Source organism: Garra rufa, chromosome 8, assembly GCF_049309525.1.
Source record: "Garra rufa chromosome 8, GarRuf1.0, whole genome shotgun sequence".
NCBI lineage: Eukaryota > Metazoa > Chordata > Actinopteri > Cypriniformes > Cyprinidae > Garra > Garra rufa.
In genome coordinates, this window is record NC_133368.1 from 31,822,078 (window position 1) to 31,848,518 (window position 26,441).

The 26,441-nt window shown below is 34.8% G+C and overlaps 1 protein-coding gene and 1 long non-coding RNA gene across 2 annotated transcripts in view; one reads left to right on the top strand and one right to left on the bottom strand.

Annotated features, from left to right (window-relative positions):
- The window catches only part of hibch (3-hydroxyisobutyryl-CoA hydrolase), a 49,048-nt gene that overhangs the window by 7,329 nt on the left and 15,278 nt on the right, over positions 1-26,441 (bottom strand). Inside the window, exons 7-11 of the mRNA XM_073846007.1 lie at positions 24,014-24,092; positions 16,216-16,361; positions 11,864-11,950; positions 9,511-9,569; positions 279-360 (exon numbers count right to left, since the gene is read on the bottom strand). Of these exons, the coding sequence (XP_073702108.1) occupies positions 279-360; positions 9,511-9,569; positions 11,864-11,950; positions 16,216-16,361; positions 24,014-24,092 (453 nt within the window). The remainder of the gene's footprint in view (positions 1-278; positions 361-9,510; positions 9,570-11,863; positions 11,951-16,215; positions 16,362-24,013; positions 24,093-26,441) is intronic.
- LOC141340472 (uncharacterized) lies at positions 5,943-7,477 on the top strand. Its single transcript, XR_012356579.1, has 3 exons — positions 5,943-6,078; positions 6,357-6,446; positions 7,234-7,477. It is a non-coding gene; the product is annotated as an uncharacterized lncRNA (long non-coding RNA).

Below are 26,441 nucleotides of genomic sequence, written 5' to 3' on the forward strand. Positions count from 1 at the left end.
GCTGTGGATCATTTAGGTAACAACACAGTATTAAGAATCAAGGGGATGTAAACTTTTGAACAGGCATATTTTTATAAATTCAACAATTATTTTCTACTATATGTAAACGTCTTTCATGAGAAATATCTTATTAAGGTAAGTACTAAATAAAAAATAACATGCATTTTGTATGATCCCTCTTATTTTGGTCAAATAATTAGCATTTTTCAGATTCTGCAAGGTGTATGTAAACTTTTGACTTCAACTGTATACTGTCTAGTCACCATCCCTGAACCCACCTCAGTCTGTTTGAGTGCAAATGCAGAGCCATCTTTCTTAAGGTTCGCCATGATCTCCTCCACACTTCCAGCTGAAAACAGCCTGAAACAGTAGAACAATGACAAATCATACAGGGCCAGTCTTGCAAACGCAAACACAAACACGTATGCAAACCCCATCTGTGAAAGTTTTTCTCCATCACGCTCAAGCAGTCAAGCCAAATTAGTCATAAGATTTAATCCTGGGACAGCAGATTAGTGCAGCATCAACTGACGTTATGTAAGGCTCATATGCAATGCAGAGTCAAATGCCACAAAAACAGGTTAACAAGGGGTGTATATGCCCATGGCAATTTGTTCCACTAAACACTAAAGCCACCCGGAAGGAAAGACGTAAAGACAACATTCAACAAACTCTGGTCAGGGTGGAAACTGAGTTTTGGAGCATATCCAGTGTTTATCAGTCTAATCATTTCAGGCCTTTGATCAACAAACCCAACTTTTTCCCTGCGCATGGAATTATGGGGCTTTCAGAGTGCTATAAATTGCCTGGAAGTACCCACGTTTTACCAGCACCTGAAGGATGGTGTCTAAAGCTTATCCAGTGAAACAGACACAAACCCAGAAGTGTAACTAATCGGTTTTAAAAGTGTGAAGAGTATGATATAAGGCCAGCACTGCTTCTGCAGATGATTTAGACTCACAGTTAGCACACTGTCACCATCACAGTATGCAAACAGTGCAGATACACAATTACTGTGTCGCTGCCATTCATACTTAAATGTTACAGGTTAAAGGGGTCATTGGATGCAAGATTCTCTTTCACATGCTGTTTAAACATAAATGTTGTGTTGGCAGTGTGTGTACACATCCACCCTATAATGAAAAAAAATCCACCCAGTTTTTTTTTTCCAATCTCTATAAATCATAACCTTTCTCAAATCAAGCCATTCCTCAGATTCTTGTGTGATGTCACATTGACTAAGGCCCCTCCCACAATTGTTGATTGACACGACTGTCTTACCTTAGATCCTAAGCTGTAAACCTTCCACCATTGTTTCGACGACAGAGCAGGAGTAGACAAGAATGTCTCTGATTGAGTGATTGAGGTGTTTTGTTTTTGGATGTAATAATGAACATAGCAGTTGTCATTTACTCCCGACATCTGAGCTACTGAAGACGCAGAGAATTACTTTTGTTTTTGAAGGGAATGCGCCCCACCAGCTACCTAAATGCGTCCATGTTTGCGCGAATGATTTGTGATTTAGCTTCACCTACAGAAGAAGTGAGTATAAGGATTTATGAGTCTTTGCATATCACCTTTCCTAATAATGTGCTAGTTAGCAAGTTCCACGACTAAATGCAGCTAAAGTTTACAATCTCTCAGAGAACGGATAAGAGGGGTGGGGTGAGCAGAGCTCATTAGCATTTAAAGGGCAATGCACCAAAATGGCTCGCTGTGAACAGAGCTGTTTTTGACAAGGTAAAAAGGGTGTTGTTTTACACTACCATTAACAGGGATGTGATTTTTCCGGATTAATCCAGAATTCCGGATTTTTCGACCTGAAAATGTGACCTATGTCATGTATTTGCGACCATTCGCAAATGGCAGATGGAGAAGTATGATTGGTCAGATCACCTGTCAATCAAGCTCCCTGCTGCACAGTGTAAGTTACCTCAGTTGCTCTCGCGCTACAGTGGTATCGTGACAAGAACATCGCCGGATCGGATGATCTGGGTATGTATTATTGCTTGTGTCTATATATAACCTATAAGTTACTAATTTGACTTTGTTGTCGATTGATTAGATGATCGATTTTGAGTGATTTTCCACTATGGCAGGATGTTTAAGCTGCATTAATATTAACTTACTTGTATTTGCTAGCTATTAGGGATGCTCATTTCGGTTAATTTTCCCAACCGACAACCGCAAATCATTATCCGATTATTAACCGTTAACTGATAAGATGGTAAGTTAACACTTTTCAATAAGGTTCATTCAGCGCTGCCGCTCCCACCACGCGCATCACGCACTGTGCGTAGGGTACCGAGTGCTGAGGGGGCACCAAAAAATAGTCTAATGAAAAATCAATAATTATATTTTAATTATTAATTTAAATAATTAGCTCACTGAATCTGATGGCCGCAAATAGATTCTCCCGGAATCTAGAGTGAGGGAGTGAGTGCGAGACCGCGTAGCGCGTGCGTGACAGAGGGAGAGAGAGCAAGAGACCGCGCGTGTGTGCCTCATGAAGCACATGTAAGACAAACTCTACATTATCCCGCTTATTACATGGCTACCTACAAAATAAATCAATAATTTGACACAAAATATTAATTTTAAAAGGAGTTTATTGATTTAAAAACGATTTGATCGCGGGGGGGGGGGGGGGGGGTGTATTCTTAGTATATTTTCCTGCTTTTTTGTCCTTAGCCAATCACATGCCTGCATTAAGAAATTTTAACCAAAGTATGTTATAGACTTTTCAAAAACAGGCATCCGATGACCCCTTTAAATACAATGCTGATTTATACAAAGCTCTTGTTCGAAAGTTGGTGGTCATCAAATTTTTTTTTTTATCAAAGATGCATTAAATTGATTAAAAGTAATGGTAAAGACATTTATAATGCTACAAAAAGTTTATATTTAAAATATATTTTTTTTAACTGTTAATTTATTTAAGTGGGGGTGGTATACCGGTAGACAAGATTAACAAGTAGAAATTTGTCGAAATCCAAAGTGATTTTGGACTATTGTTTCTATCGTGGTTTCACGTTCACGTGGCATTGCTGTGCTACTAAAAGTCACAAAAACGTATAGTTTGCACACATTTTTAAGCATTGCGGTTTAAAAACAAGTGATTTAAGCCGTTTAAATGCAATCAGAAGCGAAAGAGAACTCATTTCACTATATGCATGCGCTGTCTGAGAGACTTTTTGTGAGTGCTGTCAGAGTGGTGCATACACAAACTTGTTATTTGTGCCACTTTATAGATCTTGAACAGCTAAATACACACTTGTATCTCAAAATAACCATCTTTGTAAGTATCCTTACAGTATACTGCATCTGGGTAGCTCTTAAAGTGACAGCAGTCTAATATTCCTGCTGTATGTCATTCATGTTAATCAAACAACAAAAGAGAGAAAATCTCTTATGGCTTTTGATTAAACCACTTAACTTTAATAAGAAGAAATATATATTTAGTTTAGACAGTGAAGAATATGCAGTGTTTTTATACATTTGATTGCTTTATACAATGTATGTAGCATTTCTTATTTATTAGTTGTACTGTAGTTTTTTTGTCCAATTGCATGTAATTAGATTCGTATTCTTATTTATTCGCAGACTGTTTGCTTGTCTTTAGTGAGCTTAAGTTTTTTTTTTTTTTAATTTAGGCAAGTATTAGTTTTTTGTGATATTGACACTGGCGACAAGAATTATTACATTTCTATGGTATAAAAAATGTTGATATCATAAAGACCTTATTTAAAGCAAAAATAACTATATTATGATATATATCGTAGGGCTGGGAGATTCTTTCGATTTTTTCGATTAATTCGAATTTACGTTTTAAGACGATTTAATTTTTTATTAAATCGAGGTATCGCGATTTTTTTAACAAAATATATATATATATGTATTCAGAACGGAAAACAACGCGTTCTGGTAAAATAACGCGAGTCACTAAGGGGACATGATTAGCTGTTTGCTAGCAAGTTAGCCTGTTACATTACAGTACATACAATTTCACTTACCACATAAACAGAGTAGAGAGATGATTGAAGACAATGGCAAATTATTTGCATATCAGGGCTCTAGAGTGCGACCTAATTTCTCAATGGTGCGACCCGCCGTTCAAGGGCAAAAAGAAACTACTACGTGCGACTATGAAAAAATATTTAGGAGCACCATGTGCGACTGACCCGACCAGCATATTTGTATTTCTATGTGTTCTATGTGTCTATCTGGTTTCTATGTGTTTTGCATGTTGACTAATGTATCTCAAGTGTAGAGAGAGTTTAAATAAGAGACTGAATGGGCAGTAGCTTCGTTTATTATAATAGAGCTTTGTGAGATTGTGAACTAAGATGAGTGACAGCTTTTAATGATTTTTAAGGGAGTTTGTAAACGAGATATTGATTTATTACAACAGTTAAAATAAACAAGAAGTTATTATAGTGACTTACATTGTCTGACTATAACACTATTGCCTGATTTTGCTCTGTTTCGTCCTCAAAAGTAGTCTGAAACAAGTCACATTTGAGCCGCTGCGCATCTCCACTCAAACACAGCGGTGTTTCATTTATGAATGAACGCGCGTTTTTAAACGAATCTAGTGAAATGATTCAATTTCCCATTCATAAAGAGTCACTTGCTTTATTCTTGAATGAACCATCCGTTCGAACGAATCAAATGAATATGATTCAGTAATTAAATCAGTGTCTTACCACCACCTGCTGGCAGATCGTTTCAGTTATTTAAATCATTTAATATTTCTGTTCAAAATTGTATATTTTTGTATAGGATATAAGTGCAAGAGAAAAGCATGGCAATATCTATTTTCCTCCCATCTCATATTTATTTGTCTTACAAACATTTACTGTGTCTGGTATGATAAGAATGGGGCCTGGTGGAAAGCACTGATGCAGTTGCTATGTATACTGCAAAATATATAGTGCCCATATACACTGTAACCGATTTTTGTAATTTGAACAGTATTTTACTGTAATATCTACAGTAAGATACTGTAAAATGTATATACAGTATTTTACTGTAAACTGCAAAGGATTATGGGAAAATATATGATCACTACTGTAATTCTCCACTACTGTAAATCCGTTTACAGTAGTGAACTTGCCCGCGAAAAATTGACCAATGGCAAGGGAGATTTTTTTTTTCTCCTGTTGAGAGGAAGTGGCGGTAAAAAGGACAAAAGAGAAATGTTGCATCAATAACTCGACAAAAAGGTTAGTATATTATTTCTGTTTTATGAAAAACTGAACAATTTTAATTTGTTTTCACTTGCTAACAGCAAACTAACAATATTCATCGTGTTTTTCATGTCGGTAGCCTTTTTTTTCTGACTGACGGCCGGGGCGCCGCCATAACGGTGAAAACATGGACTGGTGAGTAAATTAAGGTGACCTATATTAGTCGAAATAAACTTTATTTAAACTGAGAAACACGTTTGTATATTCGGCTGCCCTTTAATGCAAGTTAGTTCGTCTGACGAGCCCTTACTCAAGCTTAACAGCAAACTGAGGTGAAATACTGAAATACTGAAATACTGCGTTAAGCAACACCACTGTTTCTGTGGAGATTTTAAACTGTATTTTCAAGCCCTTCTTTTGTTTGTTATTTTCAAGTTTCTGGTCTGGATGTCGTCTGTAACGTCGGAGCGCGGAGGTGTATTTTGGATCTTCTTCTGTGAATGACTGCCATAGTATCGACGATAACATGAACTGGTAAGCTAATAATGTCAGTAAGCCGAAGTTGACAAACTTAACGTTAGTCACAGAGCAGCATAATATCTTTTAAACGCTGCCTCTTTATAGCTAGCAAGGTAATTCTCTTCAAATGATGTTTAAGTAAGAAATGTGTGTATGAATGTCGTATGTAACTTTATAGACGGTCCCTTCAGTGACAGACGTGACATAAACAGCGCGCTAACATGAAACACTGAGGTAAAACTGAACACCGCGGTTAACTGCATCTTTTGTGTTTTATTTTCAAGTTTGTGGTCTCGTGGTCATGTCGTCTGCATCGGCGGTGTATTGGAGTCTTTTCTGGTGATTGCCGTCGTCGCGGTGCAAACAACAGGTGAGCTTCCCCTTTCATCAATTTAACTAAGTTAATGTTAACGTTACTAAATTAGCCAAATTAGCCACAGGCTGCTGTTCTCCACTGACTTGCAGAACAGGTTAACTTTTTAAAGAGAGTAACGAGCTAGCAATATATTAATATAGCAAGTTTTGCTAATAAATATGATAAATGCTTATTTTATTAAAAATGTAAATTTTATTACTGTACAGTAGTTGTTTTTTCTGATCATAAACTATAGTAACACTAAAAGGGTGTTGTGACACTGTCTGTTACAGGAGATTTCTCCAAGCACTAACTGGATGCTGACCATCAGATGCAGAATCATCATACAGCCAGCTGTCCATTTTACAGACATGCAGAATCAGGTAACCCAAAACACATTTTGTTTTACATTGCATTTACATTCATGCATTTTTCAGATGCTTTTATCCTAAGCAAGTTATATTGTATTTAAAGTACACATTTGTAAGGTATTTATTTCCTGGGAATGTTTTTTATTACCATCAAGATTGAGTTTGCATGCGCATTAAAATTATTTCTATTAAACCAGCATTTAAACAGCAAAATGCAGCTGCTTCAGGTATCTTTAACTTACTGTAACCTTTAAATTCATAATAGCAATCTTACTGTCTGTCAATTTAGATTATTGTTACTGTAAAGCAACAAATATAGATTTTTAATCATAGTAGGCCTATTATATGCACAGACTTTCTAGGAAACACACACCTGTTTAGAATGTTTATATGAACAGATTGGTTAGCATTTAGCATGGTCTGTGGCAGACTTTACTAAGTGTCAGGCAACAAAATTCAATAAACAAGAATGTAATATTAAGTGATTTAAATCAAGAAGAAAATATTGTCTTTTTGCTCCATTTAGTAAAAACGGTTCTTAACAAAGCCATGTTGTGCATCTCTGCACACAGCAGTGTTTCATTACTGAATGAATTTACCTTTTTTAAACACCTAGAATCAGTGACTTACTGACCCATTCATAAAATTCTTTATAAAAAATTTCAAGAAAAAGTTTCTTCAGTTTTTTTTCTTACTACTGCGTTCGTATGTAGTATATAATTTTTTTTTAAAATGCATACAGCACCAAGTTTGACAGTTGAGGCAAATTCTTTAAACACTGTTTTTCTTGTGCTTGCAGGTTTGTTCAGACAGTCAACCTTTGTGGCAGCAAATGCATTGACAGTCACAGATCAGATGGACTTCTGGAAAGAGGGTGCAAACAGCAAGCATCAGCCTGAATCCCATTCTGCCGTTTCTCATCAGAGAGCTTGTCAACTTTGACTCAAAACTACTAAAATTTAACACAACACAAACACATTTTTACTGTATGATTTTATTTTATTTACACTACCAGACAAAGCTTTTGAACAGTAAGATTTTAAATGTTTTTAAAGACGGTCTCTTCTGCTCACTAAGCCTGCATTCATTTGATCCAAAGTACAGCAAAAACAATACACTTTTGAACCATTTTTATTATTTAAAATAACTGTTTTCTTTTTGAATATATTTTAAAATGTAATTTATTGCTGTGATCAAAGCTTAATTTTTAGCATCATTACTGCAGTCACATGATCCTTCAGAAATCATTCTAATAATTTGATTTTCTGCTCAAAAACTATTATTATGATGTTGCTGAAATTATTATAATGCTAAAAACAGTGGAGTACATTTTTTTTCAGGTTTCTTTGATGAATAGAAAGTTCAGATAAACAGCATTTATCTGAAATAGAAATAGTTTGTAACATTATGAATGTCTTTATTATCACTTTTGATCATCCTTGCTAAATAATATCTTTCTATTCATCAAAGAATCCTGAAAAATCTAAAAAATTACATTAAAATGTTTATCAGCATACTAGAATGATTTCTGAAGGATCATGTGATACTGAAGACGAGTAATGATGCTGAAAATTCAGCTTTGATCAAAGGAATAAATTAAATTTGGATCAAATTAATGCAGGCTTGGTAAGCAGAAGAGAATTCTCTAAAAAAATCTTAGTGTTCAAAAACTTATGACTGGTAATGTACTTACTTATTTTTGCTTTTCAGTATGTGTATGTTTGCCATGATACAAAGTCTCTGTACTTTTAAAAAGAAAATGTTCAACAATTAAAAAGAATATTATCAGAACTAATGCTTATGAGTTATTGTGATTTTTATGGGGTTGGGGTGGTAAAAATCTTGAATTACAGTGCTGTAGGTTAATTGGATTGTTTTTACAGGTAAAAAATGTTTAAAATAAATGAAAATAAACTCTATAGTACTGATACTGTAATTGAAAATACAGTAAAAATACTGTAATTGAAGATACAGTAAAAACACTGTAAATGAAATTACAGTAAAAATACTGTAAATGAAATTACAGTAAATACCTTTTAGTACTGTAAATGCACTTACAGTAATAATACTGTAAACATTTTTACAGTAACTTACTGGCATCCAGCTGCCAGTAAGTTACTGTAAAATTTACAGCAAACTTTTTACAGTGTATATATTGTGGAAAAGCTGGGGTTTCTTTACATGCTAAAAGAAGTAGGGGGGAAAAAAATCGATTTAAATCGTAAATCGGATTTTTTGTGAAAAAATCGTGGATTTTATTTTTAGGCCATATCGCCCAGCCCTAATATATCGTTACCGTGAAATAAAATGACTCATTTGTGATACGATTTTGGTCATATCGCCTCACTTGACCACTTTTCATCAATTTAATAATTTCTTGTTGAATAAAAGAGATTATCTTCTATCTCCTAAACTTCTAAATGGTAGCGTCTCACGCTTTTCACAAAAATATTAACCAGTACAATGATTTCCAACACTGATAATGATAAAAATGTTTATTAAGCACCAAATCAGTATATTAGAATAATTTCTGAAAGATTGAGTGATGAACAAATGTCTAAAAAAAATGCACAGTATAGACATTAATATGATAGATGGATAATTTGTCTCTACAAAGTTTTGTCCTCTATATGCTTTTTCAGTAAACAGATTTATCAACAGTTAATCTACAATTATGATCATGAATTCTTGTGGATTTAATCATAATTTCCAGAGAAAAAACATGAAAATATTCACACTGATGTCACACAGTTCTAAAAACAGAAGTAAAAAACATGTAGTGCACTTACACTGGAAGGCTATGGGGGAAATTTAACTCATGTTTAATAACACATAAATTCTTGTTCTTTAAAAAGGTGTATTCATCCTAGAAGTCCCTAATTTCAATAGTCAGTTGACTTTAGCAAGCATCACTAATAACCATAAATGGCTTTTTCGAAGACAATATCAGACTGAGAATTGTACTTAACACCTAACCAAAACTTAGTTTTCCATTTCAAGAGACAGCTTTAGTTTCATTCTATTCTGGGTTAGGCATATGACAATAACGCAAGGAGAGAAGAGCGTTTAGGTTTACCTGTCAATGGCCTCTGTTTGGCCTTGCAGCACGAAAGGTTTTTCAGCATCCAGACTGCTCTGAGAAAACATAACAGCAGTTTTTTTTTTGTTTAAACATATATAGAGGCTGTATTTCAATCCAAACAACTGCAATTCTCAACTGTCTGTGTGTGGGATGTGTGACAGGACACCACGGCTGTGTCTGAAGCTGAAGAATAAGCATAAGAAACATCTTTTGACTTGTAGTGCATACACTATACTTGTATAAAAACAGTCAGTCAACACTTTCAGTTCAGTCCATTTATCATTTCATCTTCTGTGTAGGCGTGTACCGCTGGTCGAACTAATTTATGGCCTCCTGGTGCTTAAAAGCTGTGACATGAATCCCAGTGACATTTCATTTTACGCCTGCTCTACAGATACACAGACACGGATATCTCTATTTCAATACACTGTCACAGAATCCATGACATGGAATTACAATTCACTCTGAAAGCAGAATGAAAAGTGTCTGTATTCCTCCCTTATCGGGATACACCCTACCTAATCTTTTGTATCAAACAATCTACAGGCTTTAAAGTGCAACCTTGATGAACAAAGTTGATTTAAGCATATGGTTTTATGGTTTAGTGACTGCTGCTGTAGATAAAACTTTCTTTGAAGCAGGAGCATTGCCAGATGTAAATAACATCCAGTGTGCATTAGTGCTATATCATAATGCAAAGACTGCCTGTAAATAATTCACAATGTTTGGATTTTTAATTATGCTACTGTCATGATTTGTTGAGAATAGAAGAGAATAAAATAAAAGAAAGGCTCAAAAGAGGTCTGGGAAGGGTCAGTGAAAGCCGTGTGTCATCAGTCCCTCCCTTCCAAGGATCTCTGGAAAGCTTTGTGACGTACAAACTCTATGAATCACAATATTCCTCACTAGACACTCCTGTTCGGCACACACAACTTTACAACATTAAACACTGATGGTCATAAACCTATACCATAGTCATAATGATCATAAAGTCATAATGAGTATAATGAATAAAATAAAATGCAGGACTTTCGGACAGTCTTGATAATACTCTTACTGAACGGAACTTCATGTTCGTTATAGCATGCTGAAACCAGGGTCATATAATTACACTGTCCACTACCCAGTCAAAAGTTTTTGAACACTAAGATTTTGGATGCGTTTTAAAGAAGTCTCTTATGCTCACCAAGCCTGCATTTATTTGATCCAAAGTACAGCAAAAACAGTAAAAATTTAAAATATTTTAATATGTAAAATAACTTTTCTATTTGAATACATTTTGAATATATTCTGAATTTTTAGCATCATTACTCCAGTCACATGATCCTTCAGAAAGCATTCTAATATTCTGATTTGCTGCACAAAAACATTTATTATTATTATTATTATTATTATTATTATTATTATTATTATTATTACGTTGAAAAGTAGTGAGTAGGATTCTTTTTTCAGGTTTCTTTGATGAATAGAAAGTTCAGAAGAACAGCATTTATCTGAAATAGAAATCTTTTGTAACATTATAAATGTCTTTATCAGCACTTTTGACCAGTTTAAAGCATCCTTGCTAAACAAAAGTATTAATTTCTAGCGTTTTTTCCCCCAAAAATAAATACATAAATACAAAAAATAAAATAAATAAATACATAAATAAATAAATAAATTATACTGACTCCAAGATTTGAATGGTATAGTGTATAATATTACAAAAGCATTTATTTTTAGATAAAACTTTGGAACTTTCTATTCATCAAAGAATCCTGAAAAAAATGTACTCAACTGTTTTAAATATTGATAATAATAATAAAAAAAATGTTTCTTGAACAGCAAATCAGCATATTAGAATGATTTCTGAATGTTAATGTGACACTGAAGACTGGAGTACTGATGTTAAAAATGTAGCTTTGTTCACAGGAATAAATTCAATTTTAAAAATATCTTCAAATAGAAAATTGTTATTTTAAACAGTAAAAATATTTCAAAATGTTACTGTTTTTGCTGTATTTAGAATCAAATAAAAGCAGGCTTGGTGAGCAGAAAAGACTTAAAAACATTAAAAATCTTACAGTCCAAAACCTTTTGACTGGTAGTGTAGGTTTAAAAAAAAAGTGTTGAAGTGTTCCTTTATTGTAAGGAAATCTTTCACATTTGTGTAAGCACATACATTTAGTGCTTGCCAAACTTTTAAAGATGCAATGAAAGCAAATCCATCTGTGCTGTATACTGTGTTGTATACTGTGTCTATGGTGACAGCTTAAACAAGCCCACCACTGTGTAGTGTAACCGCAGGCACTCAGGTTGTAAAAGTAAAAAAAAAAAAAAAAAAGTCACGTCTGTTACTGCCACATACCTGTTCCTGATAAGAGTCCAGTAGTTGGGCCACATCACTGTTAGATGGAGACTTCAGATCAACGAGATCCTTCTCAAGAGACGCAATCTGATAGGAGAGACAAATGGTACAATTCTCAACATCACAGATAGTGGGTCTTAATCAGATACTGAAGAGCAGAGAAGGGAATGTGTTGTTTACAACAGGAAAGTTTATAAGGAGTTTCCTGATGGTAACTGCAGGAGCACAGTGAAACTCAACATAAAACAATAGCTCTGATCCAAAACATAATGTGCTGCCTACCAAGATAGCCTTTTAGAGACCACATTAGCGAAATTTCAGCAGTTTGTATGCAAAAAAACAGGTCCATTGATAACAGTGTGGAGTTATATGAAGCACTGCTCACTTAGAAGTTACTCAGTTAGTAAACTAAGCTTTTAGCTTTTAGTGACGTCAGCACAGAAAATGTGCAGAAATCAGCATGAGGAACTTTTTCGCCCTCACTTGAAGCTTCTAATTGCGTGGATATTTGCTCACAGGGATTTGTAAGCCACTACTCTGTCTTAAGCTGCTTTGGAACAATATGCATTGTGAAACACATTATACTAACATATTAAATAGAATGCATTACACCAGAATTCTTCCCACACATTGGAAAAAATGAATTTCTTCCACTTGTGAAAAATTATTTTACAGAGATTGGACTCATTTCCATTTCTAGTCGATTAAATACAGTCAAAGTCAAAAGTTTACATACACCTTGCAGAATCTGCAAAATGTTAATTGTTTTGCCAAAGTAAGAGGATCATATTCAGGTCAGTACTAAATAAAAAAAAAAAAAAAAAATTACATGCATTTTATAAGATATTTCACATAAAAGCAATTACATATAGCCCACAAGAGAAAATAATAGTTGAATTTATAAAAAATTACCCCGTTCAAAAGTTTACATACACTTGATTTTCAATACTGTGTTGTTACCTGAATGATCCACAGTTTTTTTTGTGTTTGTTTAGTGATAGTTGTTCATGAGACCCTTGTTTGTCCTGTACAGTTAAACTTTGCGCTGTTCTTCAGACAAATCTTTCAGGTCCCACAAATTCTTTGGGTTTTCAGCGTTCAAATGCTCACTGATGCTCCAAAAGGAAACACAATGCATTAAGTGAAAACTTTTTGAATTTGAAGATCAGGGTAAATTTAACTTATTTTGTCTTCTGGGAAACATGTAAGTATCTTCTGTAGCTTCTGAAGGGCAGTACTAAATGAAAAAAATATATATGATATTTAGGTAAAATAAATGTACACATCTTGATTGTGTTCAAAAGTTTACACCCCTGGCTCTTAATGCATATTAATATCTTATCTTATTTTTTTCTAATATCTTATTTTGGTAAAATTAATGTTTTGCAGATTCTGCAAGGTGTATATAAACTTTAGACTTCAACTGTATTTTATAGAACTAGAAAATATATATTCACTATAGAAATCCCATGTCTTTCCATTATTTAATCTTAAAAGGAAGTTATACCGAAAAATTAAAATTCTGTCATTACTTACCCTTATGTCATTTCAAACTGTTCATCTCAACACAAATTAAGATATTTTTAATGAAATCCAAGAGCTTTCTAACCCTGCATAGACAGCAATGTAACTACAACATTCAAGGCCCAGAAAGGTAGTAAGGACATTGTTACAATAGTCCATGTGACATCAGTGGTTCAACTGTAATTTTATAAAGCTATGAGAATACTTTTTTGTGTGCAAAGAAAACAAAAATAACCCTTTTTTTCCCAACAATTTCTTCAGAAAGTGTCAGAAGAAAATTTAATTGGAAATTGGTCGGATTTAATCAGAAATATCTTAATTTGTGGTCCGAAGATGAATGATGTCTTATGGGTTTGTGCTACTCATGGTGATAATTAATATACAGGCTGACTCAATATATAATAGTCAGGGTTGTTTTACATTGCTCATAAAACAAACTGAATCAGCTCACAACTAGTTCTGCGGTGCTACTTGTGGTTATTTTTATCACAAGTCATTTCTGTGTGTAGCATGTACGCCAGATCCTGCTGGTGGTCTGTCCTTGGCCAGAGGATGTCTGTGTGTGCGTAGGCTTGCATGCCCCTCTCTCCAACAGTGCCAAACCCTGGTCCTCGTTTTCACCTCTGGCACATGAACTGGGCGTAGTGTCAAGGCCTGGTCGCCCCCTGCTGCCGAAAGCTCGCTGACAAGCCTGAGAAACGCTGACTAAGTACTCTCCTTTCAGTAACTTCTCTCATTTTAGCATCAAATGCAAGAACTGGAGCCCAAAATCCCAGGAGGCCAGCACCAGGACAGCTTCCTTCCAGTCATTATTATCCTGGATTTGAGTTTCATCCTTTTGAAACGGTCTTAAAACTGTTCTACAGTCGTAACAGCGTCTACTTAGCACTGTCTTTTAATCAGGAGCTGGATGTGAACCCATTGCAGAACGTGAAACAATCTATATAGCCTATATATCGGATATGTATGTAATGTTTTATATTACACACACAATAATGCAAAGAATTATATAAAGATATTTAATGTTTTTTAAACAAGTCACTTATAGGCTCATAAAGGCTGCATTTATTTGTTCAAAAATACACAGAAACAGCAATATTGTGAAATTGTATTAAAATTTTAAATAATGGTTTCTATTTTAATATACTTTAAAATATAATTTATTCCTGTGATGCAAAGCTGAATTTTCATCAGCCATTACTCCAGTCTTCAGTGTCATGATCCTTCAGAAATCATTCTAATATGCTGATTTATTATTATTATTATTATCAATGTTTTAAGCAGTTGTGGCGCTTAATATTTTTTGGGAACTTTTTTCAGGATTCTTTGATGAATAAAAAGTTAAAAAGAACAGTATTTATTCAAAATAGAAATCTTTCCTAGCAATATAAGTCTTTACTATCACTTTTTATTAATTTAACACATCCTTGCTAAATGTAAGTATTAATTTCTTAAAAAAAAAAAAATGTACTAACCCCAAATTGTTAAACTGTAGTTTATATTGTTGCAAAAAATAAGTATTTTAAATAAATGTTTTTCTTTTTTTTTCTTTTTTTTACTTTTATTCATCAAAGAATCCTGAAAAAATATCACAGGTTCCAAAAAAATAAAAAAATAAAGCAGCACAACTGTTTCCAACACTGATTTATATATCAGCATATTAGATTGATTTCTGAGGGATCATTTGACACTAAAGACTGGAGTAATGATGCTGAAAATTCAGCTTAGCATCACAGGAATAAATTATATTTAATGTATATATTTATTATTATTATTATATAATGTATATTAAAAAATATAAAACTGTTATTTTACACTGTAATAATATTTTTTTTGTCAATGACTTTTTTTTCAGCATTTTTTAATCAAATAAATGCAGCCGTAATGAGCATAAGAAACCTATTTAAAAAAACCTACTATTACAAATCTTACTGATCCCAAACTTTTATGCTTTTTTTTAACTATTTATGTTTTGTTTATAAAATATTTTATATAAAATTAATAAAAGCTAAAAATGAAAATAACACTGATATTTTACAATAATTACTAAATTAACAAAACTCAAGAAAAATGTGCAATATCTATTCTCAAGGCCATCAGTAGACTAAAACAAAATGACAAACTGACGCAAGAAAAACCGCCATTTATTTGGCCAATTGAACATCTATGTAACCTCAAAATGGCCACATATTGACCATGTACACACTGCAGCTAAATTCGGTTATCAGGTCACCTTTTACTTCTTATTCGTGTTCTGTACAGACATAATTCACTAAAATACGGAAGTTACAACCGCATTAACTCACGAAAAATACAGGTAGTGACTGTGTTCCCAGATCCTCATAGAAAAAACACCCAACAAATAAGGACAAGCACTAAAACACCCAAATGCTTTGGGGAAAAAACTCCATAAAGTGCCTGGCTTTATGAGCTAAGACCAAACAGCATGCCTAAAAGCACTTATAAATATGAGGACACGGCAACAATGCAAGAGAGCACTCTCTAAAGCAGCCTCCCGAGCATGAACAAACACAGCACGTCTATCAGTGGTAGTTTACTTAAAATCGATGGACAAAAAGAGTCTTTAGCCAAAAAGAGGCAGATACCAAATGGCTAAATTCATATTCACTCCAATAAGACGCCAACATGGTGCTATGCGGGACAAATGCGACAGTGACTGCTGTTCCGTACACACATGGAACGATAATTTACGGGACTCACTCCCGCATTTAAATGCGGTTGTCACTCCTGCAGTGTGTATGGGGCCATTTTCTGATAAATTAGCCAATATACAGTATATTGGTCAATTGTTAGTCTATATACATTACCTTGTCAGACTGCACAAAGTGAGTAGCCACCCCGACTCTCTGAACATCTCTCCCTTTGAGGCGAAATCCAGTCAGGGCGAGAAAGAGGCCCAGTTTGCCTTGAAGTCTAGGCAGGAAGTAGCCACCACCAACATCAGGGAACAGACCTATAGAAACAAAACACACAAAACAAAAGCCATTTAGATGACATGACGTGAAGTAAAAATCTGGACACAAAAATCCTAATACCTACCACAAATTTTATATATTATATTGTCCACCTTTTTTTATAAAAGTGGGCACGGCCATTTGTAAATTTTATGGGTCAGGCTTCTTTTATCTGTACAAAACAGCTGGTTTTGTGGCTTGATATTGCAAATTGGTGTGCCTTATTTTAATGTGTTATCTTAATTATGAACACTGGTTTGTAGTGCAAAAAGTTTTACCGTTTACTGAACATTGTTATTCTTCTCGTTATTTTCCAATAGCGGATAATAAACCAAAAGTCTCACCCATAGGCTTACTTCCACATTGAAGAAAACGATGAATATTAAATAATCAATTGCAATGCTTCATGGGATGACTAATTGATTTACTTTTAGTAAAGTCTGTACTTTTCATATTTTCAAACACTGTTTTGCATTGAATCAAATGTACTGTAATTCAGAGTTGAGTGGTTTGGTTCAAGGCCTCTTTATTGAAGATTTTCTTTATTCCTTATTGAGAAAATGAATGCAGAAAAAATACTTATGAACACAAGGTCACTAAACAAATGGTTTGATGATGTATTTCAATCCGTAACGATCAGTTTTTGCCTCTCTTAAATAAGATTTATTCACTGTTTAAGACACATAGTGACACTACATCTGCTGCGTGTTCATGCTATGCTGTCGTCCTTCAACTTAAGATTGTACAGGACCAATGAGACATAACTAAATGCTCGTTACAAAAGAAAAAAAGATTCTTTTCTGACCACAGGAATAAAAATCAGCTATTTTTTAAGGGAATTATTATAATCGTTCAAGTGATTATAATTGCTGAGACTAACGAAATGCTTGAATAAACAAAAAGACCTTGATTATTTGAGCTATTTCATAGTTACATAAAGCAGGGGCATTACAATTGTTTTATGCCAATGACCCGACAAATATTATAATCTCAAAGAACCCCGTTCCTAAAGTATAGCTGGGAGCTGTATATTTTTATGCATACAGACAATTTATGCTATGTAGGAAAAATAGTAAACAAGATATTATAAAGAAAAATGTATACGTTTAAAAAAAATCAAGTAATTGGATAAATTATATATGATGTTATGAATGAATGAATGAATGAATGAATGATGCATTTATATAGCGCTTTCATTGTGTATTGCCGTACACCCAAAGCGCTTTACAGTCATATGGGGGATCTCTCCTCAACCACCACCAGTGTGCAGCATCCACTTGGATGATGCGTCGGCAGCCACAGTACAACGGCGCCGGTGCGCTCACCACACACCAGCTACAGGTGGAGAGGAGAGAGTTATGGAGCCAATTCAATAAACTGTATGTTATATTAAAAATAACATGAAAATATTTACTTATATTAAGAATTAAGCTGAAATATAACTTTCTACCCATCATTGGAGTAAACTTGAGAAACATAATAAAATAAAAAGTCAATAGTTAATAGTTAAAAAGTCAACAGTTAAATTCTTCTAATATTACAATTTTCTACAAATATGTGACCCTGGACCACAAGACCAGTCAAAAGTGTCAATTTTTCAAAATTGAGATTTACACATCATCTGAAAGCCGAATAAATAAGCTTTCTATTATGGTTTGTTAGGATAGAACAATATTTGGCGAAGAAATAGCCATTTGAAAATCTGGAATCTGAGGGTGCAAAAAAATCAAAATAGTGGGAAAATTACCTTGTAAATGTACAAAATATCTTTATGGAACATGATCTTTACGTAATATCTTAATGATTTTTTGCATAAAAGAAAAATCGACCATTTTGACCCACACAGTGTATTTTTGGCTATTGCTACAAACATACCCATGCTACTTAAGACTTGTTTTGTGGTCAAGGGTCACATATTTTTAACACTATTTATTTCCAGGCACCAGCAAGGGGTGTCCTTGGCCCCTACTTTGTAAACCCTAGCATAAACCATTACCAATTGCATTGGTCAGTCTGCACTGCATGCATATGTTATGAAATGGCATAGTGTGGTGCTACAATCTTATTAACCTGATGTGCTTTTTTTAGTAGCAAGGGCTCAGACAAATAACATCACTTCCCTCACACGCACCCAGCATGAGGTACAATTTTGAATAAGGGGGGACAGCATTAGGTCCCCTGACCTGATTCCAGGAGGCATGTAATATCATAAATGCAGATTGCCATTCATTCAGTCGCTTTGTCTCGTGACCGGCATAGTTTTAAGACTCAAATAGCAAATAATCCATCAGCAGTAGGGGGTGAAGAGGGGGAACCAGGTTGCAGGGATGAGGGGGGTTGCATTTTCAGCGCACAGATGGCTGGCGCATAGTCAGAGAAGGTGCCACCATGGGCGAATGCCACAGATCAGCACAAATTGCTCAAAGCTAATGCTACCATGCTGTTAGTGGTGCTTTCCTTCTGGAATCCCACTTAGCCTGGAGCATTTAAAGTATACATGAAAAAAAACTGTTTAGCACTGCACAAGAGTTCCCAGAAATGTGTAAACACTATTAAAACACTGTTTGAGAGACCCCACGTAGTAACAGCGGCTTTACCAATGGTGTGAGTTGGTTTTTTCAATCAATGCCAAATGAACAAACTTGTTTAAAACATTTCTTAATAAATCATTATTTCACAGAAACTTTTATGATGCTCCAGAGTCCAGTAGATCTGTTTTTTGACACAAATTTCACTATCCGATTTGATTCTGATTCACAAGCTAACAATTCAATTAGGTTCGGTTTCCGATTCGACTCGATACGATTATTTTATGTATATATACGGTATCTCACAAAAGTAAGTACACCCCTCACATTTCAGCAACCATTTTAGTAAATCCTCTCAAAGGACAATACTACAGAAATGAAACTTGGATATATTTTAGAGTAGTCAATGCGCAGCTTGTATAGCAGTATAGATTTACTGTCCTCTGAAAATAACTCAACATACAGCCATTATTCTCAAAATAGCTGGCAACAAAAGTGAGTACAACTTAAGTGATAACAGCAGTATGTTGTTTACCCATGTAAAGCCACATGTCCTATTCATCATGTTTGTTTTTGTCTGCTTAACAGGATCCTACAAACTTGTGTATCTTGTATTAGAGCAGTTAAAATTTGGTGCTTTAAGTACAATTCTCTCATACTGACCACTGGATGTTCAACATGGCATCTCATGGCAAAGAACTCTCTGAGGATTTAAGAATTAGAATTGTTGCTCTCAGATGGCCAAGGCTATTAAAGGTTCAGTAACACCCTGAAACAGTTACACTACAGTGGTCAGGGTCATACAGAGGTTTTCCAAAATGGGTTCCATTCGGAACAGGCTTTGCAAGGGTTGATCGACAAAGTTCAGTACTCGTTCTGTGCGTCAGGAGCAGAACCTGGCTTCAAAAAAACAGATGCATGAGTGCTGCCAGCATTGCTTTAAAGGTTGCAGAAGTAGAAGGTCAGCTTGTCAGCGCACACTGCAACATGTCGGTTTGCATAGGCGTCGTCATAAAAGGAAGCCTCATCTGAAGCTGGCTTACAAGAAAGCCCGCAAACAGTTTGCTGAAGACAACCTGTCCAAGAGCATGAATAATTGGAACCATGTCCTGTGGTCTAAGATAAGACTGAGATAAACTTGTTTGGCTCAGATGGTGTCCAGCATGTGTGGCCATGCCCTGGTAAGGAGTATCAAGAAAATTGTGTCTTGCCTACAGTCAAGCATGGTGGTGGTAGCATCATGGTCTGGGGCTGCATGAGTGCTGCTGGTACTGGAGCTGTAATTCATAGAGGGAAACATGGATTCCATTGTGTACTGTACATTCTGAAGCGGCACATGATGCCTTCCCTCCAGAAACTAGGCAGAACGGCAGTTTTCCAACATGATAACGAGCCCAAACACACCACCAAGATGACAACTGCCTTGCTGAGGAAGCTGAAGGTGATGGAGCACCTATTAAGCACCTGTGGGGCATCCTCAAGGGTGGAAGGTGGAAAAGCACCATGTGTTTAACATCCAGCCGCTCTGTGATGTCATTGTAGAGGAGTGGAAGAGGATCCCAGCAACAACATGTGCAGCTCTGGTCAATTTCATGCCCAGGGTGATTAAGGCAGTGCCAGATAACAATGGTGCTAACACAAAATATTGACACTTTGGACAAGTTCATTTGGTTGTACTCATTTTTGCTGCCAGCTATTTTGACAATAATGGCTGTATGTTGAGTCATTTTCAGGGGACACTGACTACTTTAAAATATATCCAAGTTTCATTTCTATAGTATTGTCCCTTGAGAAGATATACTAAAATGGTTGCTGAAAAGTGAGGGGTGTACTCACTTTTGTAATATACTGTGCATATATATATATATATATATATATATATATATATATATATATATATACATATATATACATATATATACATATATACACACACACACACACACACACACACACACACACACACACACACATTTTTTTAATTTAAATTAAAAACAAAAACTAATGTGGTGGGATGTCAGCATTTAAACCGGTTGGGTAAACCTGTTTAAAATAATTATTTCCGTAATTATGCTGGTTATATGACCAGAGTCTTGTATGAAATAAATAATACGAAAAAAAATGTATTACTGTAGCATTTTCTAATCAATAGCTGAACTGAAAATCCACACAAATTGCTTGCACACATGATGATGTAGTACTTGTTTAATCACCTCATGTCAAGGAAGAAGAACTAGAAGGAAGTACCCAACTATGAGACAGATGAGTCTGGCCACCTTACCACAGAATAAACCATTAAGACAAGTGCAAACCCAAAGAGGATTATTCATTCAGCAGGGGTTGAAAGACACAGGCTCTTAATGGAATTAGCGGGTGATGGCACAATGACACTGTGCATTCACTCAATCAAATACACACACACATACATGCACGTGCACAGACGCTCAACAGATGTGTCACAGACCGTGATTAGCACTACTTCTTGCCACTCTAACAGTTCCGTAGGGAGCCTTTGCCCAAGGCTTGCGAGAATGAAGGACGCTGTACAACTCAGGAGGAAATGCTGTAAAGTGCTCTCATTAAGAGTCCAGAAAGAATTACAATAGCCGAGGCAGACTTCTGACTACATGTGTAGGAGCATGTGATAGGGACAAGGGCGAAGTATTCATCACAGACAATCTGATTTAAGGCTCCAGACATACCATTCACAGGGTGTGATTAGAACATGGAATGAAAAGAAGCACGAAAAATCTAAAGCATGTGCAATAAAAGCGAAATGCAGCACACATGGATGTATTCGGAGAGGACTGTTATGTAAGATGGATGTGGAAACATTCACTTTGGACTCAAAAATGAACATTTTATCTTCATTTTCTCACCTTCATGTCTACCATGTATTTTCTGGGTGAGTAAGTGATGACAGAGTTTAAAATTATTATATTATAGTTCAAAAGTTTGGAAACAGGAAGATTTTTTTCTCCTTTTTTGCATTAATTCTGCATTAATATGCATTACATTGGTCAAAAGTGAAAAAAATTACAAATAAGTTTTTTTTTTTTCAAATAGGCCTAAAAAGTGTTATTTTGAACTTTCTATTTGTTAGAGAATCATGGAAAAAAATCCAATTATCACTGTTTTCCCAAAAATATTATATAATAATATAATAATAAAGTATTGCTGGAGTATTACTCCAGTCTTCAGTATCACATAGTCTTTCAGAAACCATTCTAATATGCTGATTTGCTCTTCAAGAAACATTTTTAATGTTTTATTATTATCATTACTATTATTAAAAATTAAAATTTAAAACAGTTGAGTAAAAACATTTTCAGGATTCTTTGATAAATAGAAAGATCCAAAGAAATAAAAAGCTTTTGTAACATTATACACTATACCATTCAAAAGCTTCGAGTCAGTATAATGTTTTTTTTGGGGGGCTGGGGGGGGGCAATGGGAAATGAGTCATAAATAATTAATACTTTTATTTAGCAAGGGTGTTTCAAATTGATTTAAAGTAATGATAAAGACATTTATAATGTCTATTATAATGTTCTATTTCAAATAAATGCAGTTCTTCTGAACCTTTTATTCATCAAAAACCTGAAAAAATTCTACTCAGCTGTTTTTAACATACTAACAATAATAAATGTTTTTTGAGTAAATCAGAATGAGATTATTATAATGAATTCTTTAGGATGTGGCTGGAACAATGATGTAAAAATTCAACTTTGAAATCACAGGAATAAATTACATTTTAAAATATATTCAAATAAAAGACAAATATTTTAAATAGTAAAAACTAATTAAAAATTTTCTTTGCTGTACTTCAGATGAAATAAATGCAGGCTTGGTGAGCAGAGCCATCTTTAAAAAACATTTTAAAATCTTACTGTTCAAAAACTTTTGACTGGTAGTAAATGCAGTCTTGGTGAGCATACAGTATATGTTAAAAAATATTACAAAATCTTACGGATCCCAAACATTCGGTAGTGTTAATAAAAGTCATGCTTAAAAAATTTCTAAAAACGATTCAGACAACACATTACCAAAGCAAGTTTCTTTCCAGTCACAATGGTCTGAAGGTGATTTGTAGTTCTAAAAATGTCAAAACTTCGTCTTCATTTTTTCTATTTACAACCTTGCAAATTTGGCAATTTGTACTCTGTTTTTATACTTTGTTCTCTAACATAAAATGAATGTCACTATGAAATGAGCTGTCCACCTACACAAGATGAGAGGTTAGGAAATTAAATCTACATACTGCAGTGCAAGAATCATCTGTTGGCTCCACGGTTGGAACAAGACCCACCCACTTACATATCAGCGGCGGATTGATCGGATGCCGTCCACATCGCCAGAATTCCTTCCATGAGCAAAAGCGAGATTCACGCTGCCTGTGGAGCGTTTTAACATGCCGCTCATTCAGAGACCACAAGCATCAGACAGGTGCTTCAATCTAAACCATCTCTCAACACTGTTTCCACATAAAACTGACCTAAACGATCTGCTGTGAAGGATTGCTTGAAGAGGTCTTTGGGCCAGGCAGCGATTTGAGAAGAAAACAGATCACATGGGTTTTTTTAGCTACAAAAAATGTGTGCTTTGTCATCTCACGCTGCTTGTACTTTGGCTGGTCATGAGTTGAAAGATTGGACATATCTAAGAAGCAAAGTAATATTTGTGTATTTTTATAAGAACAAAAAACACAAAACCTGTCTGTAATTATAAGTGCACGCCATGAAAAAAATAGATTGCTACTGTGATTGTGATGTTTTTATCTGTTAGAACTCTCATTCTGACAGCACCCATCCACTACAGAGGATCCATTTATAAGCAAGTAATGTAATGCTTAATTTCTTCAAATCTGTTTCGATGAAGAAACAAACTCATCTACATCTTGGATGTCCTGAGGGTGAGTGAATTTTCATTTTGGGTGAACTATTCAACTTCAGTTTCTTTTTTGTCAAATGGTATGCTTTACATGCACTTTTCACATCCATATTTTTGGATAAAGTACTATTGATTTCCTTGAAACCAAAACCATTTTGCATTATTAATGAAAACTCAGATTATAGCCCAGTTACAGCCCACTGGGAAAGAGAGAAACACAGGCTGCCTCTTACCAATGCCCGTCTCTGGCATGGCAAACAGTGTCTTCTCAGTGGCCACACGAAACCGTCCATGGACTGAAAGACCCACACCCTGCAAAGAGAGAGAGAGAAACAACAGTACAGATCAATAATTGGGTACAATGTTCACAGACCAGATGGAGAGAGCCGTAGAATGAAGGTTTAAGTCTCCACACCCATCCATTGGAACAGTTCACCCAAAAATGAAAATTCATTATTCATCCTCATGTTTTAAATCTGTATGTATGGTCCATATGACTCCCAAGTCTTCTAAAGCCATTCTATAGCTTTTTTAAAACAAAAGTTTGGGGTTTGCATGATTTTAAATGTTTTTGAAACATACTTACCAAGGCTGCACTTGATCAGAAATACTGATAAAATTAAATGTGAAACATTATTACCATTTAAAATAATAGTTTTTTTATCTGTATATATTTAAAAATGTAATTTATTCCTGGATTGGCAAAGCTGAATTTTTTTAGCAGCCATTACTCTTTTCTTCAGTGTCACATGATCCTTCAGATCTAATATGGTGCTGAAAAAAATATCGTTATGATTATCATTGTTGAAAACAGCTGTGCTGCCTAAAAAAATAGTTCACTAATGTCTTTCTTCAGCTGAAAAGAAATTAATGTTTTTTGAGGAAAACATTCCGGCATTTTTCTCCATATACTGGGGATTCAATGGGGATCAATGGGTTGAAGGTCCAAATTGCAGTTTCAATGCAGCTTGAAAGGGCTCTACACGATCCCAGCCGAGGAATGTGTCTTATCTAGCAAAACAATCTGCCATTTTCTAAAAATTTTTTTTAAATAAATGCTCATCTTGCAGTAGCTCTGCGTCCACGACTTCATGCTTTACGTAGTCACATTGGAAAGGTCATGTGTGACGTAGGTGGAAATACCAACTCGGTGTTCACAAAGCGAACGTGCAAAGTCAAACGCCCTTTAAGGTATGTTTTTAAGGCAAAAAAAAGATACAGTGTGTGTCTGTGTGTGTATATAGGTATACATATTTATTGCGTAAAAAGATCACTTGATTTTCTCATTGGTCAGAAATAAAAATGAATGCAAATTCATTCTCTGCCAGCAGGAGGCACTTTTGGAGCAGCAGAAACTGCAGAGACGGTCAGGCCTTAGCCTGGCCATTGTCTGACAGCTAATCAGAATTCTCGACCAGAGTCCAACTGGAGCCTGTGTCTTCTTTCTCTCTCTCTTTTCCTGCTGTTGTTTTTAATGGCTTTGTGTTTCTTTATGAAGTGAATTTAGAAATATGTTTGGAATATTTTTTATTAGTTAAATTCAAGTTTTTATTTTATTAAAGTAATGACTGGCCAGCGGCACACAGTGAGTTGATCAGTTTGATCAATAGCCTTCTTAAATGTGACCCTGGACCACAAAACCAGTCATAAGGGTCAATTTTTTGAAATTGAGATTTAAACATCATCTGAAAGCTGAATAAATAAGCGTGTTTTTTTTTTTTTTTTTTGGATAGGACAATATTTGGTCGAGATAAAACTATTTGAAAATCTGGAATCTGAGGGTGCAAAAAAAAAAAAATTATATATATATCAAAATACAGAGAAAATCGCCTTTAAAGTTGTCTAAATGAAGTTCTTAGCAATGCAAATTACTAATCAAAAATTAAGTTTTGATATATTTAAAGTGGGAAATTTACTAAATATCTTTATGGAACATGATCTTTATTTAATATACAAATTATTTTTGGCATAAAAGAAAAAAATGATACTTTTGACCCATACAATGTATTTTTGGCTATTGCTACAAATATGCCAGTGCTACTTAAGACTGGTTTTGTGGTTCAGGGTCACAAATTATCACAACATCATTGCAGGATCACTGACAAACAACTTAAAATACGGCGTCATTTTTTCTCATAAAGGTAAGAGTCATTCAGAACTGTAAAGGGTCTAATTTTATTTGTGCACACTTTCAATATCAACAAAAAGTGGTTTTGTAAAATAAAAACAAACAGGATGCACTTTCTGCCGTCCCGGTCTTGAACAGAAGTGCTTCACAAAAATAAATCAAAACTCAGCGAACTCAGCGTGATTACGCAATAATAGTAATAGATGCGCATTTCAGAGCTAGTGCAAGACGAGCATTTGCGTTTAAAAAGTATATAATTATTTTTTTTTTTTTTAAAGATTGATCGTTTTGTTAGATAAGACCCTTATTCCTTGTCTGGGGTCGTGTAGATGCCTTTGAACCTGCATTAAAACTGTAATTTGGACCTTCAACCCATTGATCCCTATTGAAGTTCTCTATATGGAGAAAAATCCTTGAATGTTTTCTTTAAAAACCCTAATTTCTTTTCAGCTAAAGAAAGAAAGACATGAACATCTCGGATAACATGGGGGGTGAGTAAATTTTCAGGAAATTTTAATTCAGAAGTGTACTAA